The 23,071-nt window shown below is 33.1% G+C and overlaps 2 protein-coding genes across 2 annotated transcripts in view; one reads left to right on the forward strand and one right to left on the reverse strand.

The window, feature by feature from the left end:
• LOC133333407 (dual specificity calcium/calmodulin-dependent 3',5'-cyclic nucleotide phosphodiesterase 1) overlaps positions 1-23,071 on the forward strand; it is a 59,447-nt gene that overhangs the window by 17,480 nt on the left and 18,896 nt on the right. The window contains exons 3-8 of the mRNA XM_061541725.1: positions 10,291-10,445; positions 14,839-15,159; positions 17,184-17,706; positions 17,994-18,107; positions 19,004-19,066; positions 22,047-22,529. Of these exons, the coding sequence (XP_061397709.1) occupies positions 10,291-10,445; positions 14,839-15,159; positions 17,184-17,706; positions 17,994-18,107; positions 19,004-19,066; positions 22,047-22,529 (1,659 nt within the window). The remainder of the gene's footprint in view (positions 1-10,290; positions 10,446-14,838; positions 15,160-17,183; positions 17,707-17,993; positions 18,108-19,003; positions 19,067-22,046; positions 22,530-23,071) is intronic.
• On the reverse strand, positions 6,888-7,144 carry LOC133333412 (uncharacterized). Its single transcript, XM_061541730.1, has one exon. The coding sequence runs from the start codon at positions 7,125-7,127 to the stop codon at positions 6,909-6,911; it is 219 nt and encodes a 72-aa protein (XP_061397714.1). The 5' UTR covers positions 7,128-7,144; the 3' UTR covers positions 6,888-6,908.

Below are 23,071 nucleotides of genomic sequence, written 5' to 3' on the forward strand. Positions count from 1 at the left end.
ATAAATAAATTTTACATTTAAGGGACGCTGATAGCGATTCTGCAAGATAAAGGTAAACGTTTAATAGGGTAAAATAATTTTTGAACACGTTTTGTGGAGTTTTTAATAATTAATAAAAAAATGGCGGATCAAACAAAGAAAAAATTAGATTAAGAAAGGAAATAAAAATATTTAAAGAATATGTGCTACATAATGCGAACCCCCCCAAAAAAAAAAAACATAAATTACCGCCAATTTCGTTGAAGGCTAATATCTTCCAATTCATCATCAGCATGCTGTGTTTTTTTATTAAATATTTGTATGTAATTTTCTAGGTCTATTTTTTATAGACCTAGAGGTTCGGATGCCACTAGGTTTTGAAACTATTTAGATGTTTTATATACTATATTTTTTGATGAGCATTTCCAAATTACTAATAATTCTTACTGTTTAATTCACGGTCATTTCATTTTAATGTTTTGACACTTGCCAATGTTATATTTTCAAACATAAATTGTATTCACAAAAATATGAAATTTTGACTTTAAAAAAATTATTTTCCTCGTTGCAGATTTTTACGAAAATATTATTTGTTTTAGATAATATAGCGCGAATATTTCAATATATCTAACTGTTGTTACTACCAACGATTTGTTCAATCAATTCAAAAAATACAAGACTTTTGAGAAGAAAACGTAAAAAACAGTAGTCAGAAATACCAACTTCTGTTGATTTTTAACGTTTGTAGTCTTGTTGTTGTACTGCATACTGAACTTAAACGCAGATATTACAACTGTCTGAGCCTAATAATTGCACAAGTAAATATACAACGTGGAGGAGAATGTGTCATAATACTCTATTCAGTTAACCCTAAACATGTAGGGCTATGAATTTATAGTGTTAAGGATATTTAATTTTTTTATCTCTCTACATTTTGTAGAGGTCACCTGTCTCTCAAATTCCATTGATGTACGTGTTACAATGAAATTGCATTAAGTTTGGCAAACGAAAATGGCTATCATTCAACTCTAGTACACAGTGGACAGACCGAGTCACAAAACATTTTCTAGGAAATAAAAACATTTGGCAGCATGCAATTTGTTATCAAGCATTGTAACAATTTAATAATTGTTAGAACGATAATTCTTCGATTAATTTCAATTCAGAGATAACAATGCCTTCCTGGCCTTAATTTGTGTTGTCCAGTTAGATAAAACATATTCTGCTTCCATCATAGTGTATCTTATAATAAAAACTGATAATAAAGCAAACACGACAGATCATGAAACTGTTTGATTTGGTTGGTCGGGCAAACTTCGTTTATATTTTGATGGGTATATTCACGTGGTTATGATGTCTAAGTAATTGATGCTTCCCTGTATGTTAACGAACATGTTAAATGCATTACATCCATTAAACTTTAAGTGGAATGCCTAAAAGTATACTTCAAAAATAACTATAAACGTTGATATACATTTATCATGACATATACGTATTATTCCGTTTATGTTACGAGTTGTAGTCCAGGCACACTTCACATAATAATAAATAAAACAATATGGGATATATAAATGAGCGATTCATTGTTCAACTAACAAGGATTGTAAATACCCTCCCTGTATTTAGAATTCTTGCCATTCTGGATATTCACAATTTTATTTCCATTAATTAACAATGAAGCCTCGCTATAAACAACAACCAGAGATGCTATTAAAATCATAGAACATCAGAAACATCTAGTAACTCCTCTCTTTAATCTGTACCCTGGAAAAAAATACATTCTTGCTGAAGTTGCTAAAATGCTCAGAAAACGGAGTCTTAAACAAAAATTATGTGAAACAGAGATATAAAAGAAAATCCCCATCGAACAGCAACAAAAAATCACAAATGAATATTCTGGGGTGAAAGTAAAAGTCAGTCAGGGGTAACTCCTCTTGCGCACATGTATACTCACATACACATCGAACTATATCTGTACATACACACATAGTATTTACTTTAGATTGTGTACGACCTTGTAGGTCATGTTACAAACCCATCCTGATGTTGATGTCCCAACCACAGACAAAAATAGAAATCCCGTCGTCGTTGCCATCGTCGATGTTTGTTAGTTAGCTGCTGTTTGGTTTGTTCTCTTTTTTTTTCATTTTCAACAATGAAAATGCATCTAAGCGAGAAAGGAGAAAAGGGCGTTTTATGGCACCACCAGATAATAAAACTGCAACAGAGTTGTTTTAAAACAACAACAAAAAATATATATGTGTGTCGTAAAAACGAATTGAGAATTGAGGTTGTAAACTATAACACCTTTGCAACACCCACTCGCACAACATACACACGTCCACCAATAAAGTTAACAATGTTTGCAAATCCAATACTTTAACGGTCGGTGCTAACGGAAGTAAGGATTACAGCTTAAAAGGTTTTGCATAAAACATTTCATTTATTAAGATACAAATACACTCAGTATTTCTGTTTCAACATTACAAATATTTATTTAAAAACAAAATATTTTTTAGATATATAAATTAGATTGATATCCTCAAATTTGATTTGCATACGAATAGAAAATTTTGAATATTTCGTCATTAACAAAAATATACAATATCCACGAGAAGAATTTTTACAACATCAATTGTCTCACATACATGTTGGTTCTGCCTTTTGTATTGTGAACGTTCCCTCCGAAAATCCCTTAAAAGATATGTCCTTCAATTGTTTGCTATCTAGTGAGCAAAAATACTTCGCTGACGGCTACAGTTGTCCGCTATGACAATGACAAAAATTCGTGGCTTTGTTCAAATTTGCTGAACAAAATCCTTTTCATCCTTGAGGAATGACTGCTTTAATCGAATTTGTAGTTATTCCATGCCTGGAATGGCAACGGCATCGAATGTGAGTGAATGTGAAATAAATAAATTCTTGGAATGTTTACACGTTTTGTCAAATAGAAATAAATGAAATTTACTGAAGGCTTTTAGACGTTCGTTATGGGTCATGAGCTGGCATATCCTCTCGTTGGAATCTTAAGGCAACAACACCTACAAAACCTATACATGTGTACGAGGATTGTTAAATAAATATTGTGAATTTCATACTTCTTAAGAAAGTGTTTATTATTCAAAAATAAATATAAACTTATGACACGCCATGATCTGGCAGAGCAGAGCAATGCTTGTTAGTCTAATCTTTGCAGCAGTACCGCAATAATCAATTGAATTATTTGATCTTTATTGTAAAAAACCGTCACGTGTTCCGACACTGTCCATAAATATCAACAATATTGTTATGCCTTTCAGTGTTCAAAAACCAATTCTAAATTTAAATTCCCAGCCTCCATATTATGTTGGGAATTTATAACACAAATTCTATCGTTATTACTTTTTCCGAAACGTCTTAGACTTTAAAGAGATTCATAAAAGAACTTAATTTGCATATTTGGTAACCAGGGCAAATGGATGGGTGGTAGTAACGTTGCTAAAAGGATGTTACCAACCATTCTTATAAATCTATTTCATACATTATAATTCTTCTTCTATGACCCTTTTTGGCATCGGTAGGAAATAAATACAACGTTTGTGGCTACATTGAAGAAATAATAAAAGGTGTATTATATTGGTTTCACAACTCAAAAAAAAGAAAAACGTAGGTGGAACACCACATAAAAACAACAAGAAAAAAAGGTTGCCATGGATTTCTATCCTCCACACAAGAAACGAGTTGATTTCCTTTCATAAAAACCATTTTCAATGAAAAATCAGGTCTGCATAATAAATTCGCAGACTAATTTTGTGAGCAGCTTCCTTGTACTGTTCGCACGAACGCCTACCAAACAACCCTTCGAACTTTTCCAGCCTACATACTGCTGTAGATAGATTAATTTATATTTTAATAGAATTGTTTATTGCCCGCTTGAGATAATGAACATTATTTCAAAGAGGAAATATCACTAATTAGTAAAATCTGCTTTGCATTTCATCTGCTACGTTGCGATGTCTGTCCATCACTTTTGAGAAGCACAACAATAACAACAACAACATAGAGAAATAACAAAAGCAGTGCAATATATATTCATTTTCACGGGCTCTGAAATGAAAACGTAATATTCCATTCAATAGAATTTGTATCATTTGTTTGAAACCGCAATTTTAATTGCGTCGTGACGATTTATAATGACATAACGGACTCGGCACAAGTAGTTCGAGTTATAGTCATGTTTTTCGACATGTTTAGAATTAGTTGAATTGTAATGCATAGAACACAGACTCTAACATGAATGTTAGACGTTAATAAATCTACATTTTCCCGGTAAAAATTACTCACTAACATCCTTCAAGAGAGTGTTTGCTCTCTCAAGGACTGACTTCCAGTAAAGAAACCAGTTGATATACCCTGGAGTTCAAAACTGAAGCAGCTGCAGAAGCAGAATTGCAAACAGAATAAATGACCTGTTACTTTTTTTAAAAATAAACTTATAGTGCCTGTTTTGCAGAAATAAATAGATAATTAATTCACTTAAAAACAACAAAAAATATAAACGCAAAATTTATTTTTGCAACAAAAATTAAATTTATTTTGAAAAACCATACACATAGGTATACAATTTCTAGCATCCTGAACCACTGGGAAAAATTTATTTATTTATTTTTTGTGAATCTCTTTTAAAGTTGTATCTATGATACTCCAAAGATTTTTCTATAGGTTGAAGATTTGATAATTTTGCTGGTCATTATAAAACCCCTTACTTTTGACCACCACAACCTATCTTTGACAAGTTTCGATTTAAGTTTGAGGTTATTGTGATGCGAAGGGAACTATAGCGTTTTCCAACACATTTGTATAAAAAATCGAATCCATTACTTAACAATTCTCGTAAAACAGATCGATCTTCATAAAAAGGAAAACATACCAATACCATTATTGCTAATATTGCAATACAATGTCTTTCGACTTAAATTTTTGACTTTCTCATGGTATTTTTTTCGTGTCTGAGCCTTTAATGTTAAAATTTAAATCATCAGAGGACATAACATTTCTCCGGTGAGTCGGATTACAATTAATATGAGCTTTTGCGAAAGTCATCCTGGCATTCCGATTCTATTCTATTTTTCAGATATTCAGCTTCATAGCTCCTCCACTGAGGTTGTACCCAACCATAACCCTCTCACCAATTTCATTGCACTCTTAAATGGGTATTTTTTACTGATCAAAGTACGAACTAATATTTTTTGCGGCCTCCCTCTGTGATTGCATAAAGTAACCTTTTTTTCGAGAAATCATTGATTTATTTATGGAATATTTCTCCAAAATAACTTTCTGTAGTAAATTATTTTCGCAAATTGTCAGTTGCAACAATTTTGGCCACCAGTGTACAAAATATATATTTCCATTATAATATTTGTCGTACATTTCCAAGCCAAATGGATAAATGTTTTTAGTCGATTGATTTTTCAATGTGTGATACTGAAAATATTCAAAAAATATAATAACCAAATTCTTGCTCGGATTTTTTAAATTTATTCACATCTGTAAATGTAATCGATAACTACAAATTTTATATTGCTTAAAATTTCTTAATTAACGAAATTGGTAAGTTAACTACCAAAATACAGATAAAACAAGTTAACATAAATCTTAATTATTACATTGAAAATATGTGTTTTAATTATTATTATAACATAAAAATTATATATAAAAAAAAACATAATAACGATTTTTATAGTTTATTAAAAAAATAACAAGAAATCTAATTACCACCATTGCGTTTATAAAAATCGTTTCTTCTAACAGAAAAATATCATTATGTATTTAAATGCATCCGTTTACAAATCTTTAAATTTATGGAAAGTATTGTAAAAAATAATGGACAAAGGGTGCAGATTTTGCAGTAGTATTACTGAAAATATACGAATTGTTAATGGAAAAAATGACTCTAGTTTTCAAGTACCATCATCTGTTTTTTGATTATATATCACAGCTATACAAAATTCTGATCTAATTTTTAGAATATTCATACCACATCAAAACAATTGAGAAGAAAGCATTATCCTTCAATATTACATTTGTCTTAAAAGGGAAACATACATTTTTGTACACCAGCTGTTTTCCTTAGTATTTTGTTTGTTTTTCATTGTCGATTATTTTACTGGAAATGTAAATAAGTGTTAACATTGTACTAATAAAAAACAGCCTTTCAATTAATAATCTAATATCTAATATGATCTATTGGTTTTGCTAGTATTAATATTATAATATTAAGGTATTCATTTGAATTCATATTGAAAATTAGAGATTAACCTGTGATGTCATATTCTGCATAATTAAGTACTGGTTCATAACTTTTTAATAATGAGATATTAAAACATGAATTTTGCATTTGGCGGAATAGCACATTATCTCATTGCCCTACTCCGTTCTCGATATTTCTCTACCGTCTTCACCCACGAAATTAAATTACTCGTCACCAAAATCGGAAGCTGTTGGACTCCTCTCTTGTACAAACAATTTAAACGTCTAGAATATAAAAGCAAACCGATAAAAATATTTATCTAAACAATTTGTTTATATTGTGAATCACAGCAGCTCGAGCCATTAAAAAGGGTAAATTATTGTATATATATATATATTTCTTATTTTTATCGCTCTCATATTTTAAAGAAAAACAAATATAAATTTTATTACAAAACTATTTCATACAATTTTTGCAATTCACATAATTTCTTTAATGATGATTTAGCACCCAGAACAATCGATCGAGGTCATCCAGTTATCAAAAATATTGGTGGACAAAAAAAAAACTCTCTTAACGATTTCGAAAAAAAATTGTATTTATTTTGCATTTAACCAATAGAATAGAATCTCATTGAAGAATGTGTATGCTGCAAACTATTTGAATTTGGTAAATATATTCCGGTCACAGTACTCAATATCTAGCAGGGCGCATCTTTAACGCTGTTTAGGACACGTCCCAATTTTCTGTATTCACGCTGGGTGCACTCGAATTCACAACGGTTGACATAGGTAATTCCGTTTGAACCACAGACAGGCTTTTTATTTTTCAAATCACAGGGACAATAAATGGCCTGAGTGACGCTCATCAGAGCACTCAAGCTTAGGATGACGAACAGCAGAACGCTGAGGTACTTCATGTTCACAAACGCGTAACGTAGATCTTCGCTCGTAGTTAGACGGAATAACACTGAAATAAGTGTGCTCGTTGTCCGGTGGGTAAACGTGCAATGCTGATGTTTAACACAACTAAAACAGAGCTTGCAAAACAAGTGGTTTAAATGGTTTTTATTTTATTTGTTGTTTATTAACTCTGAGTATTTTCGTCTTCGCTCATATAAGTACTACTGCCAGCGATAGAGTGTCAGTTTCAATGTTGCCAATGTGTGGCATACAAGATCAACATTAGTGCTGAAAAAAATTACTAAACATGTGTGGAATTATATTAAGTGGTATAATTTTTTACCTGACAAACCCTTCAATGAACGTTATTTCTATATTTTCACAATATATAAAAACGTAAACATTCGAATATAAACTGGTAAGGAACATGCCAAAGTCGGTTGAGGCCGACTTAGGTATATATTCAGAATGATTTCTTGCGATTTTTATTGGAACCGATTTGAACCAAACTTCTCGCCTCTTCTTATACATTAAGGTTAATAATATGTCGAACATTTTGTGTCTGTTAGTTCGGCTCAATTCGGTCACCTTGTACAAATTGCATGTGGTTTGGGCAAGTTCATTGCCATTTATGCTACTTTCCAATGCATATCGGAATCGTCACAAATAAACTCAGAAAGTGATTCCCATCATATTCTCAAAATGAATGGATTATTTTACACGCTACAAGAAATGGACAATACCATAGTGTGTTGTATGACATAAAAACGCAACATTAACATCATTCAATTTGTATGTCTTAAATGCGTACTTGTTGAAAAAGAGATAAATAAATAAAATAAAAATAAGTAGTATACTCACCATTTCTCTCATTTTTTGTTTGTTTTGTTTTGTGTTCTGACTAAGGTTAATTCATTGCCTTACTTGCCAAACTAAGTAAACAATTATTAATTAAACTAAATAATTAATGAAATGCAAATTATTCAAATTTTGAATATCCCAATATATATACTACATATACAATAACATACATAATTGTAAATATCTGTCTGACGTGAATCAGCGAAACACTATAAAAAGTAATATTGAAAACAGTAACTTCACTTATTCATCTGAATAATCAAATTTTCGCCAATAATTACGATTTTATAAAAAAAGGCATTGAACTGCCGTAAATATGATTGAAGCCAATCATATTGGCAGACACGGTCTCACGTTATTACCATACAACGTTTCGAAGCGAACATGTTTGCATTTAAATTAGACAAATAACCATATTTTGCACGTTTAAGAGAATACGGCTATGAAAAGAGTCAATGTTCGGAATTGATTGAGTGAAATTGAAATTTAAAGCGTTTTTTGTTAATTTTTTTTTTTTTTTTTTTTGTTGTCTCAAACGTTATCTTAGGCATTGTCAGGGACGTATCACTGAGGGGGTTTTTTTAATTTGATTCTGCTTTTATACTTTATTTAAAAAATTGTAATTAAAATTGATAATATAATAAAATAACATATTTCCTAGTTAATGAAGATTGATGCCCAGGGATGGCCTGTCAGAAACAGTCGGGTAAAAGACATACATTTCCGGCGTATAATACATACGTCAGAAACGTCGGAAACAAACACCCAAAACCATTAGGTTTTCGAAAAAATAGCTATTTCCATTTATCGATTTGGAAATAACGTAAGCTTTTTTATCGATTACTGACTGTCCAACAACCATAAATATTTTTGTGGTTGCCTGATGAATGACAAACATGTGAGGCCACACTATCAAACAAGCAAAATTTGGGCAAGAGTGCCATTCAAAAATGCTAGTGTGTACACCGCATTACCCAAATCCATATAAAATTTCAAAGTTTTATTCTCAAAAAAGTTTAGAATTTTTTATCAGTTCTAGTACAGAATAGCCAGATATATGTAAAAATAATATATGTTCTTGAAAATAACTTTATATGGTGATAATATTCAAATAAATCACGTTAACTACATTTATTACATTTTATACAGGTATATGACGTTTTGTCATACGGACCATCCCTGTTGATGCCCTTATACATTCTACATTGTAAAGTTGAACATACAACATACATTCAGTTTCTCAACTTTTCGTTGTGGGGAGTACGATCAGAATAAAATTACTATATATATCGCAATATTGCAGGTATTTCTATGAAGTTTGGTATTGCAAATGGAATTTATCGGTAATTTTATCAGTTATTTTGCATTTTGATATCGAATATTAACATCTCGATATTATTCAAGTAAAAACCAAAAAAAAAATGTACAGACGCCATATAGTTTGTAACCACAGTGACATTTCACCTATTTACTCTAACTCTCCGGATCGAGCACCTAGGTACGGAGAATATTGGAGCAAAACACTTCAAAGTCACTCATTTGAAAACTAAAAATAGAACAAAAGCGTTAACTGCACTCAACTGCAAACTTCTTATCAATAGCCCACATGCCTGATAATACCAACAACTCATTCGTTCCGACTACCGCGCTCTCGTAATTATTCAAAGTCGCTAACAATAATACGGCTCTATTATCATTTCAAATGAATTTTGTGGGCACTTTTCACACGTTATCGGCTACAATATGGAATTGACACTTTCATTAAAAATCAAGCGCGATTCGTACATAAATACATACCCAGCAAAAGTCCCGATGAAAAGCAAAATACTAAAACGATTAGGGGATAGGTGGAGGACAGTGACAAAGACAACAAAAATCCCGATTAAAAACTCAATACTAGAAATTTCCCATCCCCTGCGCATGTAATAAGTGTCGATTCTTCGGAAACCAAACCAAAGCCAATCCAAATAATACAACACATCAAAATGCGGGAAATAAAAACTAAAACCTCTTCGTTCTATGACGGATCACATACCTACATACCTATGTAGGTATGTTTCAAAATATACCAAAAGATAAGATAGACACGTCAATACGCTCTGCGGCGCAGTTCAATTCCAACCGACAGATATCATTTATCAAGACAAGCAATCACCTACTGTTTGGGTCTACACTTTTGTGACTAACGATTTAGTTAGCTCTCATATTCGAAACGCTAAGGATATTCAGAAAGAAAATAATTGCAGTTAATCGCTACCAAATAAAAATGAAGTTTTTGCAACTATTCTTTGCATTGGTGTTGGTGATCTTCGCCTTTAGCACACAATCCACTGATGCTGCATTGTGCCCATGCCCACGCAATTACGATCCCGTATGTGGCTCCAATTCGGTAACCTATTCGAATCGCTGTGAATTCGAGTGCTCCAGACGTGAAGTGGAACGTAGTGGTCGCAGTTTGGGTTTGGCTCGTTCCGGTCCATGCTAAGCAGATGAGCAAATGCCAGTGGAGGATGAAGGAAGTGATCTTTAAAAATTGATTATTCAAAAAAGATGGGAAATAATAAAGTGATTTTTGTGCAAAAATAAAATGTTAATGCAAATCAATATTGTGTTTCTGTGTGGTGGTTTCTAAGAATATCATTTATACTAGATTAGATAGAATAGCACGAATTCCGTAATTCATGACCATACCTATTTGTGCCGAATGTCCATAGCTCTTTCAGACCCAGCTTAATCAATTGTGAGATCTGACAATTAATATTTAAGAGATGCTAGTATAAACATGTGCATGGGTCTCTTAGTATTGCTTTGTAACCACATTAGAACATAGAAAATAAAAACAAATTGGGAACGAACTCCAGTTTCAATGTCTCCACAAATTAGTAATCTATTTGGGTGTGAAAGGTATATACGTTATTCCTTCTTGAAATCGAAAGGGAGTGCTTAAGGGGATATTTGAATCATTGTTGTACAACATAAATACAAAAATATATAGTTGGTTAGAATTAGAATTGGTTATTTTATTTATAAAATTTATTTAAGTTTATATGTTATGTGTGTTTATAAAACCACAACAAACATATATGGTTTCTGAATTGTCGACTAATTCAACAAATTCGCATTAAAAATAGATTTTAGTTATTTGCATATTGTATTAGGCACCCAATAATAATAATAATAATAAATTGCCACAATTAAAAATTTAACGTTTTTAATTTCAACGAGTTTAAAGTAGGAAATTAATTGAATGAACACAATTTTAACGAAAATACATTATTTTGACGCATATTAGCAGTCTGATGTCCTGACATGAAGACCCAAGTAATCATATACTAATATTGGATACAAAGTCATCCCCGAGAAGTCAGGAGTGAAAAAGAGCCCCAGTCAAATGGATGTCTATAGACATAAATTTGCACTTTTAAAAACCGATATTGAGCTACATGTTTGGAACAAATCTTCCATAGCTCTTCCATATACTACCTTAAATTTTAGTTTCAGGGGTTTGCAAATACCAACCCCTGTTGCAAATACAAATTGGACTATTTTGAAAACATGATTATAAGGACCATTTGTTCGGTACATAGACCACATGTCTTTATAAATATCAATTGGCATTTATGAACCCCAGTTTTCTCTATACAGACGAATTGGCCTTTATACAGAACTATGATCTCTCAGCAGACCTATGGTATCTTTAGAATTTCAATAGGTCTGTTTACAGACCAATTGGTATTTGTAAAGGCCTGTGGTCTCTATACCAATAAATTCGAATATATAAACCCCTGTGTTCTCTATACAGACCAACTGGTCTGTATACACACCTATGGTTACTGTGCTGACCTGTGGTCACTATACACAATTGAACATGCGTGGTCTGTAATGAAAAGGCGGTTAAGAAATGAACCCCAGAAACTGTAGGAAAAATTAGTGAAATATCGAATTCTACCACACCAAATGAGTGCAAAACTTGAATAATAAATTAAATGTCATAAGTAATGGAATAAATGATAATAAATAAAAGAATAAATATCATTAAATGTTAAATTAATTCCTTTTAATTTTATTAAAAATATAGATAAAGAATTTTCAAAATAAGCGATTTTATAAGTTTTTACAAGCAATAAAAAAATCTTTCAAATAAAAGTCGTTTGGTTAAATTTGTTCCACTTGTATGGGAGTTTGAGAGATTTTAATATTTTAACATGGAGTACGAACTTTTAGTGGTTAGGGTTGTATTTATGGATTTTTCATAGAAGGACAATTTTGTATTCCCCGTATTCAAATTTCTAGCATTAATTTTTAATTGGAATTTTTTATTATGGAGCATAACAAATTCGGATCAATATTTGGACATTTAATATCCAACATCAATTATAAACGAAGTTATGATTGGTTCAACCGACGTGATCCACAGTTGTTACAAAATAATGAATTGAAAGTTATTTGTTTCTTGATGCACAATGCCGATTCAGAAACCAGATTTAATATAAGGTCGTAAAATATTCTGCATTGTATTGTAGTTGCACTCAAAAACAGATTCCTGTTATTTGTACAATACATGCAATTACCATTCATACATGGTAAAATCATCGTTCCGTTCGATCACGCCTCAGAACTTTAAATATCGAATTTCGCCAACTGTTTGTATTGCTCCTAAATAAATGAATGCCAAAACCAAGAGTGCTAAAATGACACATGCATATAGCTGGAATATCTAATGCTTGTTTCGTGGGAAAGCAAAAACATATTAACAATGCGGTGAACTATACATACATATATCTGTATAGATTAACATTAGATATAAACAACGTCGGTCTGGTACAGCACATACTACATAAAATAATAATATAGGGCAAACATTTTGCAAATCCACACTTCTATATATATACGTATGTTTTGCTAACTTATCTTTAAAATAGAAATTCTCGCACTTTACCAGAATATTCTACTACTTCAGTGGCATATCATTTTTCATCGACCATAGACACAAATCTTATTATTTTTTGAAAGACCTTCGTATAAAAAATTGAAACACTTATGATAATCACTTCAGATATTTTGTTATTTTTATTAAAAAATATAAAATTTGATAAATATAGGGTTGCCAATTTAAATTCGTTGTCTCGAAATTCCCGTGAGTCAATTTTAACACTGTCCAGCATGAGCCAAGCCAATACTTCTTCCACGACGAGCTAGTTTCTTTTGGGCGCACATAAATTCACAGGGATTTGGATAGGTTTGCGAATCAGTAGCGCAAACAGGATCCAAAATACGTGCACACTTGCAAACTTCACCATCTGCCTCGGTTTCGCTGCCAAGACCGGCCACACGATAATCGGCCGAAACGAAGGCCAGCAAGGCCATTAAAACAAATGCAAAAACTGCGAATAATTTCATTTTCCTTGATAGGTTCTCTGTAATTGGGAGTGTTTACAACACCGACTACTTGAATAAACTGAATGGCCAAGGGCGAAAATTTCCTGGTTATAAACAACTCCTCTACAGTTTACGTTAAAATTCTGTGGGTTTTTTGGCTGTCGAGCGTGAACGTGATAAGGAAAATTTTACGAAACCCAAACAATAACAACACGGCAATATATTTTATTCAAAAAAAAATAGCATTGCTGACTTATAATGGTTAGAAATGATTAAGGCCATTGAATTATAAACAACAGTGCACGAGGTAACCCAGCAAACAATGTCACATTGATAAGGAAAATGCATAGTGTTGTAGGAGCGGGGTGGGACTGCATTTCACACCACCAAAGGCAAAAGACAAATATATGTATATTATAACTAATAGTTAATAATAATATGTTTCATATGGACGGACAAATGCTAAAATGTTGTTTACATTATGTATGTGTGTTATCTGTATAATATGTTCTGATATCGCTAGCAAAGAAATCTTGCATGCTATCACTGATGGAATATAAACACGTAGCCTGTTTACTGTGGTAACTCCAAATCAATATCGACATTAAGTACCTAGATTAGAAATTAGCACAATAATATTGAAAATATATATACACGTTTGATACTCCTGCATGAATCATTCTGTTTGGTGCACACATCATATTATGAATCATTGTAATCGATTTGAAGTCCATACATTGCAATATTGGCCATTAACAAACCATCTCCGACGACCCCATTCAAATATTTTGGGGCTCAAATATGTACAAGAAAACCTAAATGCGATTTTCGTTAAAGGATCAAAATACAGAAAAAACACTCCAACATTCCCCAGAATAATCCCTTCTACCGTGAAATTGATTTCATCTCAATATGGTAGTCAAGTACAAAAGATTCATTATTTTCCCCTTATTTTCATCCTTTAAATAAATTCCGGATTTTATTGTACCACAGATGTCCTCCGCATTCTATTCTCTCTTATATTCATTTCAATTTTTCCCAAACACAATGCTTCAAAGTCATAAATGAACCCCTTTTGTTATAACGCACAACAGGTGCATCGAATCTATGAAAACCTATTTTCGTGTAATTTCCCATTACAATCGCTTTTGGAATTCTCCCCAGCTTCAACTGGGATTCGGTTACCCATACCTTGTCTTTTTTTCTAAGCGACTTAAAAATGACTTTTTGTTATTAATTTTCAATGACGCACAACCTCTGGCTTTTTGTCCTTTGAGGAAATGAAAATGTTGCCAACCTTTTGTGGACAAAAGCTGGTGGTGCAGAATGGTTTCTATTTTTAATTGAAAGTACTTTACTTGAGGCAACATATGTTAGACACTCAAATGGGAAAATTATATTAAAGGCAAAATAACAAAACGATAAATCTTTTTACAATGTAATTTTAGAAAACCCTAATAATTCCTATGTTATTCTTTCTATTTGCAGTTGCCAGCACACCAGAAAATATTCCAAAACGAGAAGATTCATCTTGTGCGACCGGTGTTGGAAGTGGCAATAGTAATAGCGGTGGCATTGGTTGTTCCCTACAGAGTGCTAGTGCGCAGAGTAATCAATCAGAGTGTGGTGGTTCCAGTACACAAGCAATTCCAGGGGCTTCTGGAGGTGGCAATACAACTTGTGGCAATAATAATACTCAAGATTTTTCCAAGATCAATAGTCCTTCCGGTGCTGATGGCCAATCGGAAAGTGTGAATTTCTCAATTACAAACAACAGCATTGTCTCGTCTATCAATGGTCAAGTTGCACGTAAGTAGATAACACATGTATCTGACAAAGAAACAAAATTAAAGCCTCATAAACTAATCTATACACTAAGCATTAATAACATACATTTGCCATCACATAACATATAATTCTAATTGGAAATACTTACATGAATACAGATTTGTGATGAAGTTGTTCTCTTTAAATTGTGGAATACACAAATTCATCAAAATGTTTCAATTTAAAACGATAAGTATTTGCTTTTCGTCATCGATTACTTGTTATGTTACATTTCCGATCCGAGTTACTCAAATGAAATGAAGAGAAAACCAATACAAGACAACGGTTTTTGGTTAAATCATTTCATTGTTATAGAAATCTGTCAGTTCCATATTTGTTTAATAAAACGTAAAAAAATGTCTGCCCTTATCAATTCAGGCTTTGCCATCATTAACTCGTAATTCTAGAGCTACCATGACTCACGGATACGGATACTTATACACGCAATGTACATACACAAACATGTATGTATGTGTAGGTAAATATCTTCCACCATACACCGCTTCGTTTACTTCATACACATCTTCGTTAGTAAATGGACCTTTTGGGATACCCAGAAGCGACTTAAGGCAATGTTAGAATGTATAACTCCCTAACCAACCTGGTGTATCAGATTGATCCCGGCCCCAGGCTTTAATTACATGGATACAGTTGAATCTGCACTCAAATTGAGTGCCTATCGTATGGCAAAAAATATACTTATAGCAAAAATATTACAATTTATTTGTATTATATGGTTGAATTTGATATTCGGGATTAAGACGTTGTGAAATAAACTATTTGAAACAAATAAACATATTCGATAATTTAATTTGAAATTGTCATTCATTAATTATGATTTGAATTGCACTTATTATGGGATATTATGGGACCGACCATACGATACCCTACACAACTACAACAGAACCTGGGTAATATTTCGTGATAGTTGCACTCTCTTGCCCGATTAAAGGTCAACATCACCTCTTCCTTATACTGACATATTTTCCGAATATTACCAATATTCAGTACAGCTCTTCTAATAACTTGTCCAAACTCCCTTCACCGTGGGTTGTTTTGTGATGTTCGGCTTATAATTGCAGCCTATATATCGAATCGAAAAAAAGTTTTCGGTCCACTTCATCCCAAAATTATTATATGATCATCACCGAATTATAGACGTTGTCCTTGACCATAACTGGAACCTCATGGAACATTTCAAAGCGATCAGCGCTATATTTCCGCCCTCTAGTGTGGTAATGGGTTACTAAACAATATCTGAATAGGTAAGCACCTGTAAATATTTACTTGTAACTCCCTCATCCGAGTACATACGACAATATAATTGGTATCAATTTAAAGGCCAACCACTCCTCTTGGATATACTATCAACTTCTCGGGTCTGTGTCCTTCAGGAGTAAATATATAAGCTATATAATACATATTTTGTAATTTTTCACACAAAAGTCGGGGTCTATTTGACCCTCTAAATATTGACCGATCTTTATCCAAACAGGCATGCTTATTCTTTGGCCCAATCCCCTTCTACATGTAAAAATTCGATAGGTTTGGGCCAGAATTGCGGCCTCTGGAGCGACCAGAAAAACCGACAAAAGTTAAGTATTTGGTCAATTTCATCCCCTAAATGTTACCCGATCTTTACCAAAGATTGGTCCATAACTATGGCCTGTATCGTGTTTACAAATTATAATGGACAGACGGACGGACGGACGGACACACATGTCTAGATCAATTCAGCTAGTCGAGATATGACGATCGGTATACTTAAATGTGGGTCTAGGACCAATATTTCGCGGCGATACAAACATTTGGGGCTGCACAAAGCTATAATACCCTGACAACATAGTTGTGTAGGGTATAATTAGTAGATTCTTGCAGTAAGGAAACAGATTAAATGTAAGACATTTCATTTTTTTAATTATATCGGAAAAGGTGGACTTTAACGATAATTTCTCAAAATTTAAATTTCAAATCGTTATATGAAAATATTATTTTCTTCGTTTCAGGACACGGTGCTCTTACCATAGTTCGTCGTTCGAATAGCCGCAAAAGTTTTACACAACTTGAAACACAGCATTTATATCAACAACTATCATCTACTCCAACTCCGTCGTCTACCAGAGGCTCGTTTCTTACAGATGAATCTGTAGGAAAGCATCCCGCCAATACACCAACTGCACTACAACACGACAATCGTCTCAACGAATCATCGTCGTCTAGCTTCAACCAACAACAATCCTATTCAACAGCACCATCCTCATTAACACACAACGCTCAACTATTCCAAACTACCACACAACAATCATCTCCCACAGCAAAAATGTTGCCCACATCGCCGAATACAAGCAATACAGCACCAATACCACCTACAGCCACCGACACTACTCAGGATGAAAATATTTCCGAATCGAATATGTCCACGGATGAAAGTGCGTCGGCACTCGGGTCGGCCAAGGCCAATCTCGATTTGGCTACGGAAAATCTACCAGCTGTCGATACACCAGATGCCTGCGACAAAGCTGCGTTGAGGTAAGCAAATAATGAGTACACTATAAATTTGTTATTGGAATTTTGTGCAGCAAGTGGAATACGTTGAAAAAAATGAAATCGTTGTTGGGACTTAGCCACGACAATGTCCTAACTTTGAAATCGTTTGTTCTGTATCAGAGTTTAATTTTCTAAAATAAAATAAATTATTAATAGAAAAAGAGATACTTAAAGTCTTTTTTAAAATATCGAAAATTCCACTCGCAAATATATGTATTCCTATTGCATACAGAAGACAATTTGTGATCATTTATTATTTTTTTGCACAGATTGCGGTATCTCTTGCGCATGCTAAGTACTGGCGAAATATCCGCTGACGTTCTTCAAAAGAACTTACACTATGCAGCACGGGTATTGGAAGCCGTTTTCATCGACGAGTCCAAGTAAGTATTGTTTCGCTAAAACATTGCAACTGAAGTTTTTGTGCGGCTGATTCGGCTGCCGACAAGCCTATGTACGCTAACCTCCAGTTTGTAGAAAATAATCTATGGCCGGTACCGGCGATCATGAGTTAAACAGCAGCAGCCAATGCTAAATAGCCAGCAACTAATTTACTAGTTTCTTAGAACATTAGTCCTTGTGATAACTGTCACTACTAAAAAGCCAGTGATGCATTAACCAAATACGAATTGGAAATTGAATGGTGAGGTAACGCTTTTATGGGTAGATAGAATCATGGTTTGCAACATCAAAATACATAACACCATCATCTGGATCATGAAACATAACAAAGTTTTTTATCTCTCTCTCCCATTTCTTCATGACTTTGAGACCCGTACGTAGATTCGTACATACTCTTAGCATCTATCAATATCTACATATACATCGTTACTGTTTGTATTTGAGTGTTAGCCTAATCATCATTGTTCAGAGTGAGAAACAAAAGATAGAACTAATCATTGTTTGCCTCCGAACATTCAAACATCATTTTGTACATAAAGCTTTTTTCTCATCATCGGTGTCTGTGGTATAAAAAAGTCATTGCGAGAGTTATTGAATCTACCCTTGATGTACTCCTATGCTAATAATTCCCATTTGGTTTGTTTGTGTTTGGCCTCCTGCGGGCCATTAGACAAACATTCCAAGGTTTATGCCATCCACGTTATGGCCTGACCCGCCAATTCGATGTCTGCCAATGTTGCTTTCAGTGTTTCATGTACAACATTGTGTTGTTGTTCTTTTTAGTTTAGACATTGTTTTTATTTTGATTTAATTTTTATTTTTGTTTTCTCTCCACATCGCCCACGAATCAAAATCAAAACACAAACAATCTGAACAGAAGTCCCACGTCAGGTAAATCAAAACTGAGGCAAAATTCCAGTTCATCGATTGAATGCGAAGAGTAAGTTTTAGAGTGGTGTGGTATTGGCCACATCCAAATGATGATTTGTTTAAATTGTCCCTTTATGTTAAATCATTTGTGTGACTTTTAGCTCATCTCACTTGCTATCTCCATACATACAAACATTTCCCCAAGTCCTAGTCCGCCGTCAAGAAAAATACAAAACAAAAAAAAAATAGTTGTGCGTATATTCTGTGACCGCACAAAACTCATTCCAATGTAACTTCTCTCGGGGCATGTTTTAAATATGTGTTACATCAGACATACCATTCAAATATCTTCATCAGCATATCAGCATCCATCCATTCATTCCTGTTTTCCATTTCCACTATCTTATTTCAAATTTCTAATCGTAAATGCTAAAATGCCTTTCTTTTTGCCTAAGTGCCCACAAATCCCGTATTCCCCCTTTCCATGTGGATAGATAATGATGGATTGGTATTAGTTCTTCCACATACCACACACTCAATTTCCTTCAACTGCTCCATGCGAAGCTTGTATTCCCAAATTTACTTATGAATTTTTAGCTGCGTGTTATCAAAGGAATTGTTATTCCTTCTACTCGTTTCGCCTCTCTCTTTCTATATCTCAATATATATATAAATATATATTAAGTTTCGTGTATTCACATCAGTTTATTATATGCATATACGAACATATATACATACAATATATAATATGTATTATGTCCGTATAGATATGCTCGTGTGTATTGCGTGTCGATTTAGTTTTATATATGTACATCTAAATGTAATGCTAGTTGTAGTGTCATAAGTTTTGATTTGGTTGAATCAAGAAGAAAAGAGGGAGAGAGAAACAAATTTGTACTCGTACGTAAGTAGTGTTTTAGTTTAGTGAAGCACCAGATATCTCGGTGGTTGTCATTTAAAACAATGTGAAATACCATATTTCGACTAATATCAGCAACTAAATAATTAATGTATTTTTTTCTCCATATTGGGTGTATTTTATGCACATTATTCTAAATATATAAGTACAGACTTTGTTTAACTTTTCATACTTGAATAATTTCCATTTCACAGTTTCCGACTATCATCTATATATTTATATAAGTATATTATTTAATAAAACTTTACAAATGTAAAATGACCTTTAATAATTTCAAATCTTATTAATTACATAAATTTGCATATGAAATTCGAAGTACTTAGAACATTAGTGGAGAGTTGAGAAATAACACAAATAATATAATTCTCTCTAAAGAGCTCTTTACTTAAAGATCATTTTAAAATCTCTTAATCGTCAAAGATAATATTCACAGTAATAGCTAATTATTCAACTCTTATTAAATTCATAAAATTGCATATTAAATTTCAAATAATTAGGAATTTAACGAAGAGTTGGGAAATAATAAAAAAATGTTTGTTTAATTCATTTCTCTGTTAAGAGATTCTTCTTGAAGACCCTTTTTAACCATCAATTCACCAAACATAATATTACCAATTTATTATATATTAACTGATCCACGTGACACCTGTTCCTGCATACCCTAAGGTTTAGTATCAATGTAGGTATTTCCAAAAGTTGGCATAGTCGAGTGCCGAATACATACATCAAATGACAAACATGCATATGTATATGGGCATTTCCGCGGTCACTTACACGACTCTTGGAGCCTAAAATATTTTATATGTTACATAAACAATTCGCCCCTAATAAATTTTGGTAGTATTTCAAGAGTACAATCAATCCGCTTAATTGAAAGTTGCGAAATGCAGTGTGCTTGTCCCAAATATCCCAGTTTTACAATAATGCGAAGTCCGGATAATTGATAAATGTTTAATTTCACCAAAGTTTAATAAAATCGGTGTTGAAATACACGGAATAAATTGTTTCCCTTCACCCCACTGTGGTACTGGGTATTACGTCTTTGAGCATGTGTTTGTAATATGTAAAAGGAAACGAGAATAGGCATAGAATCACTTTCCAATTATGCATGTCCATCCGTCCGTCGGTTGATGTTAAATTGTAAAAAGGTCGAATATATAATTCAATTAAAAAGAAATTTGTTACAGCTCGAGGACGAATCCTATTGAAATTGGTGAAAATCGGTTCAGATTTAAATATATCTCCCATATATATTATCGACCGACTTTAGACTTCATTGCTAGTATTGAGAAAACTGTACGAATTATTTGAAATTTTAAACTACAAAAATCTTTGCCATTAATAAGAAATATTAAGCATTATTATTGCAGTTTTATAACATTTATAGTCATTCTTAGCATAAAACAAGAAGAAGAAAATGACAAATGCAGCACAATTTCCCGAAAATGTCCATATACATATTTGCATTTCGTAAAGTACTTTGTTTTGCATTCCATGCATATATTATTCATTCTAAATATTGTTCAGTAATAGACAGTATGTTATGCTATTTTTCCCGCGCTCTTTATACATACATAAATAAATAAATAAAGAATATGAGTATTAAAATTCGTATTTGAATACATGAAATTAATTCTATAACATGAAGCGAAAACCCGAAATGAACAATAAGTTTCGTTTATATCGAATGTTATGTTTACATGGCTGGTATTTTTTCACGAATTTCGGAATAGAAGAAAAAATGGGATAGGATTTGGCAACGCTCCGTAATCATCTGCAAGCCTTTTTAATTGCTACGATACTTGCGTCAATTATCCAATACTAATGCAACAATGTGTGCAAACATGGATTCCATGATGTTACAGTCTCCAATCTTCACCCTAATCGAATAACAATTTAAGGTTCACACCACAAAGAAGTTCAAAAAAAAACTAATTTTAATTGCTAATTTCCTTTATTTTATCTTTGTCTTATACTTTTTATTGCCGCCTCTTTTTCTCAACCGATAATGTGATTGCCTTTCAAATGAAAATTCTTTCGTTCCTTATATTGCGGTTGCTCCTTACTCCTCTGCTAAATGCTGAATCTACTGTTATTTTCTTAACGTCTGTTATGTTAAACCACAAAACAGAGATGAACAGAAAACCGGGCGATGTAATGGAAATTGTAAAAATGTCCAATGTCGAGAGCATCAGCATTCACACAATCAAACACACACATCGTCAATGACAACGGAAGGTGAAACGCCGGCAGTCGGATCAAGTGATAACAACAATACAGATCAGAGCCAATGCTCTCTGAGAACAGAAGAGACGGACAAAATGCCTGCGCCCGGTGACGATGCGTCCAACAATCAAATTAGCATAGACAGTCGCACCAAGGGAGCTTGCTTAGCGCCACAAACACATAGTGGGCCCACAGGTCCACCGGCCGCAGATGCTGAACATCAGAAAGATGCCGACGGGAACAAAACCTCAACCACCGCCGCCCCAACAACTAGTCCGCAGAATAACAGTACAGTTAGCAGTAGCAGTTGTAGTAACAAAGCAACCATTCAAAGGCAAAAACGTCTGAGAACACCGGTCTGGGCGAGATCCATGTCGACGAACAAAACGTACATAAATTTATACCTATAAATAAGTTATTTTGGTTAAATGAGTATTTGGTCTATTACCTTATGTTTTGTTCTCTTTGTTATTATTATTTTTGTTTGTTTTTTCTCCTTCTCCAGCTACACTTTTACCAGAAACCACAAAGTACAACACCGAACTATAGCGCAACAAATAAACTCTTCCGACTTGTTCTTGTCTGACAAATTCTTCTCTCTCTTGTACTGACTGATTTCGTTTTGTCTGATAACTATCTGTCCCTTGTCTCTCTTACCAACTAAATGTTCTTATTTTGTAAATAATATATTTCACCTTTGAGAGCAACGTGCATGCTTTAAGCGAATTAAGCGTTTGAACTATCCTCCTTCCTATGTGTATATGTATGTAAATATATTTATTATAAATTAGAACGTAAACGGCATGAATCTCTATTGATTTGACTATTAGTAATTGAAATAATATTTATAAAATTATATCCATGGCATAATTATGGAAGGTAGTCTCATTTGAGAAATTTATAATATGAAAATTATATTTATATTTTCAA

Source organism: Musca vetustissima, unplaced genomic scaffold (assembly GCF_032173495.1).
Source record: "Musca vetustissima isolate MV318-11 ecotype Yass unplaced genomic scaffold, APGP_CSIRO_Mvet_v1 utg4915, whole genome shotgun sequence".
Classification (NCBI taxonomy): Eukaryota; Metazoa; Arthropoda; class Insecta; order Diptera; family Muscidae; genus Musca; species Musca vetustissima.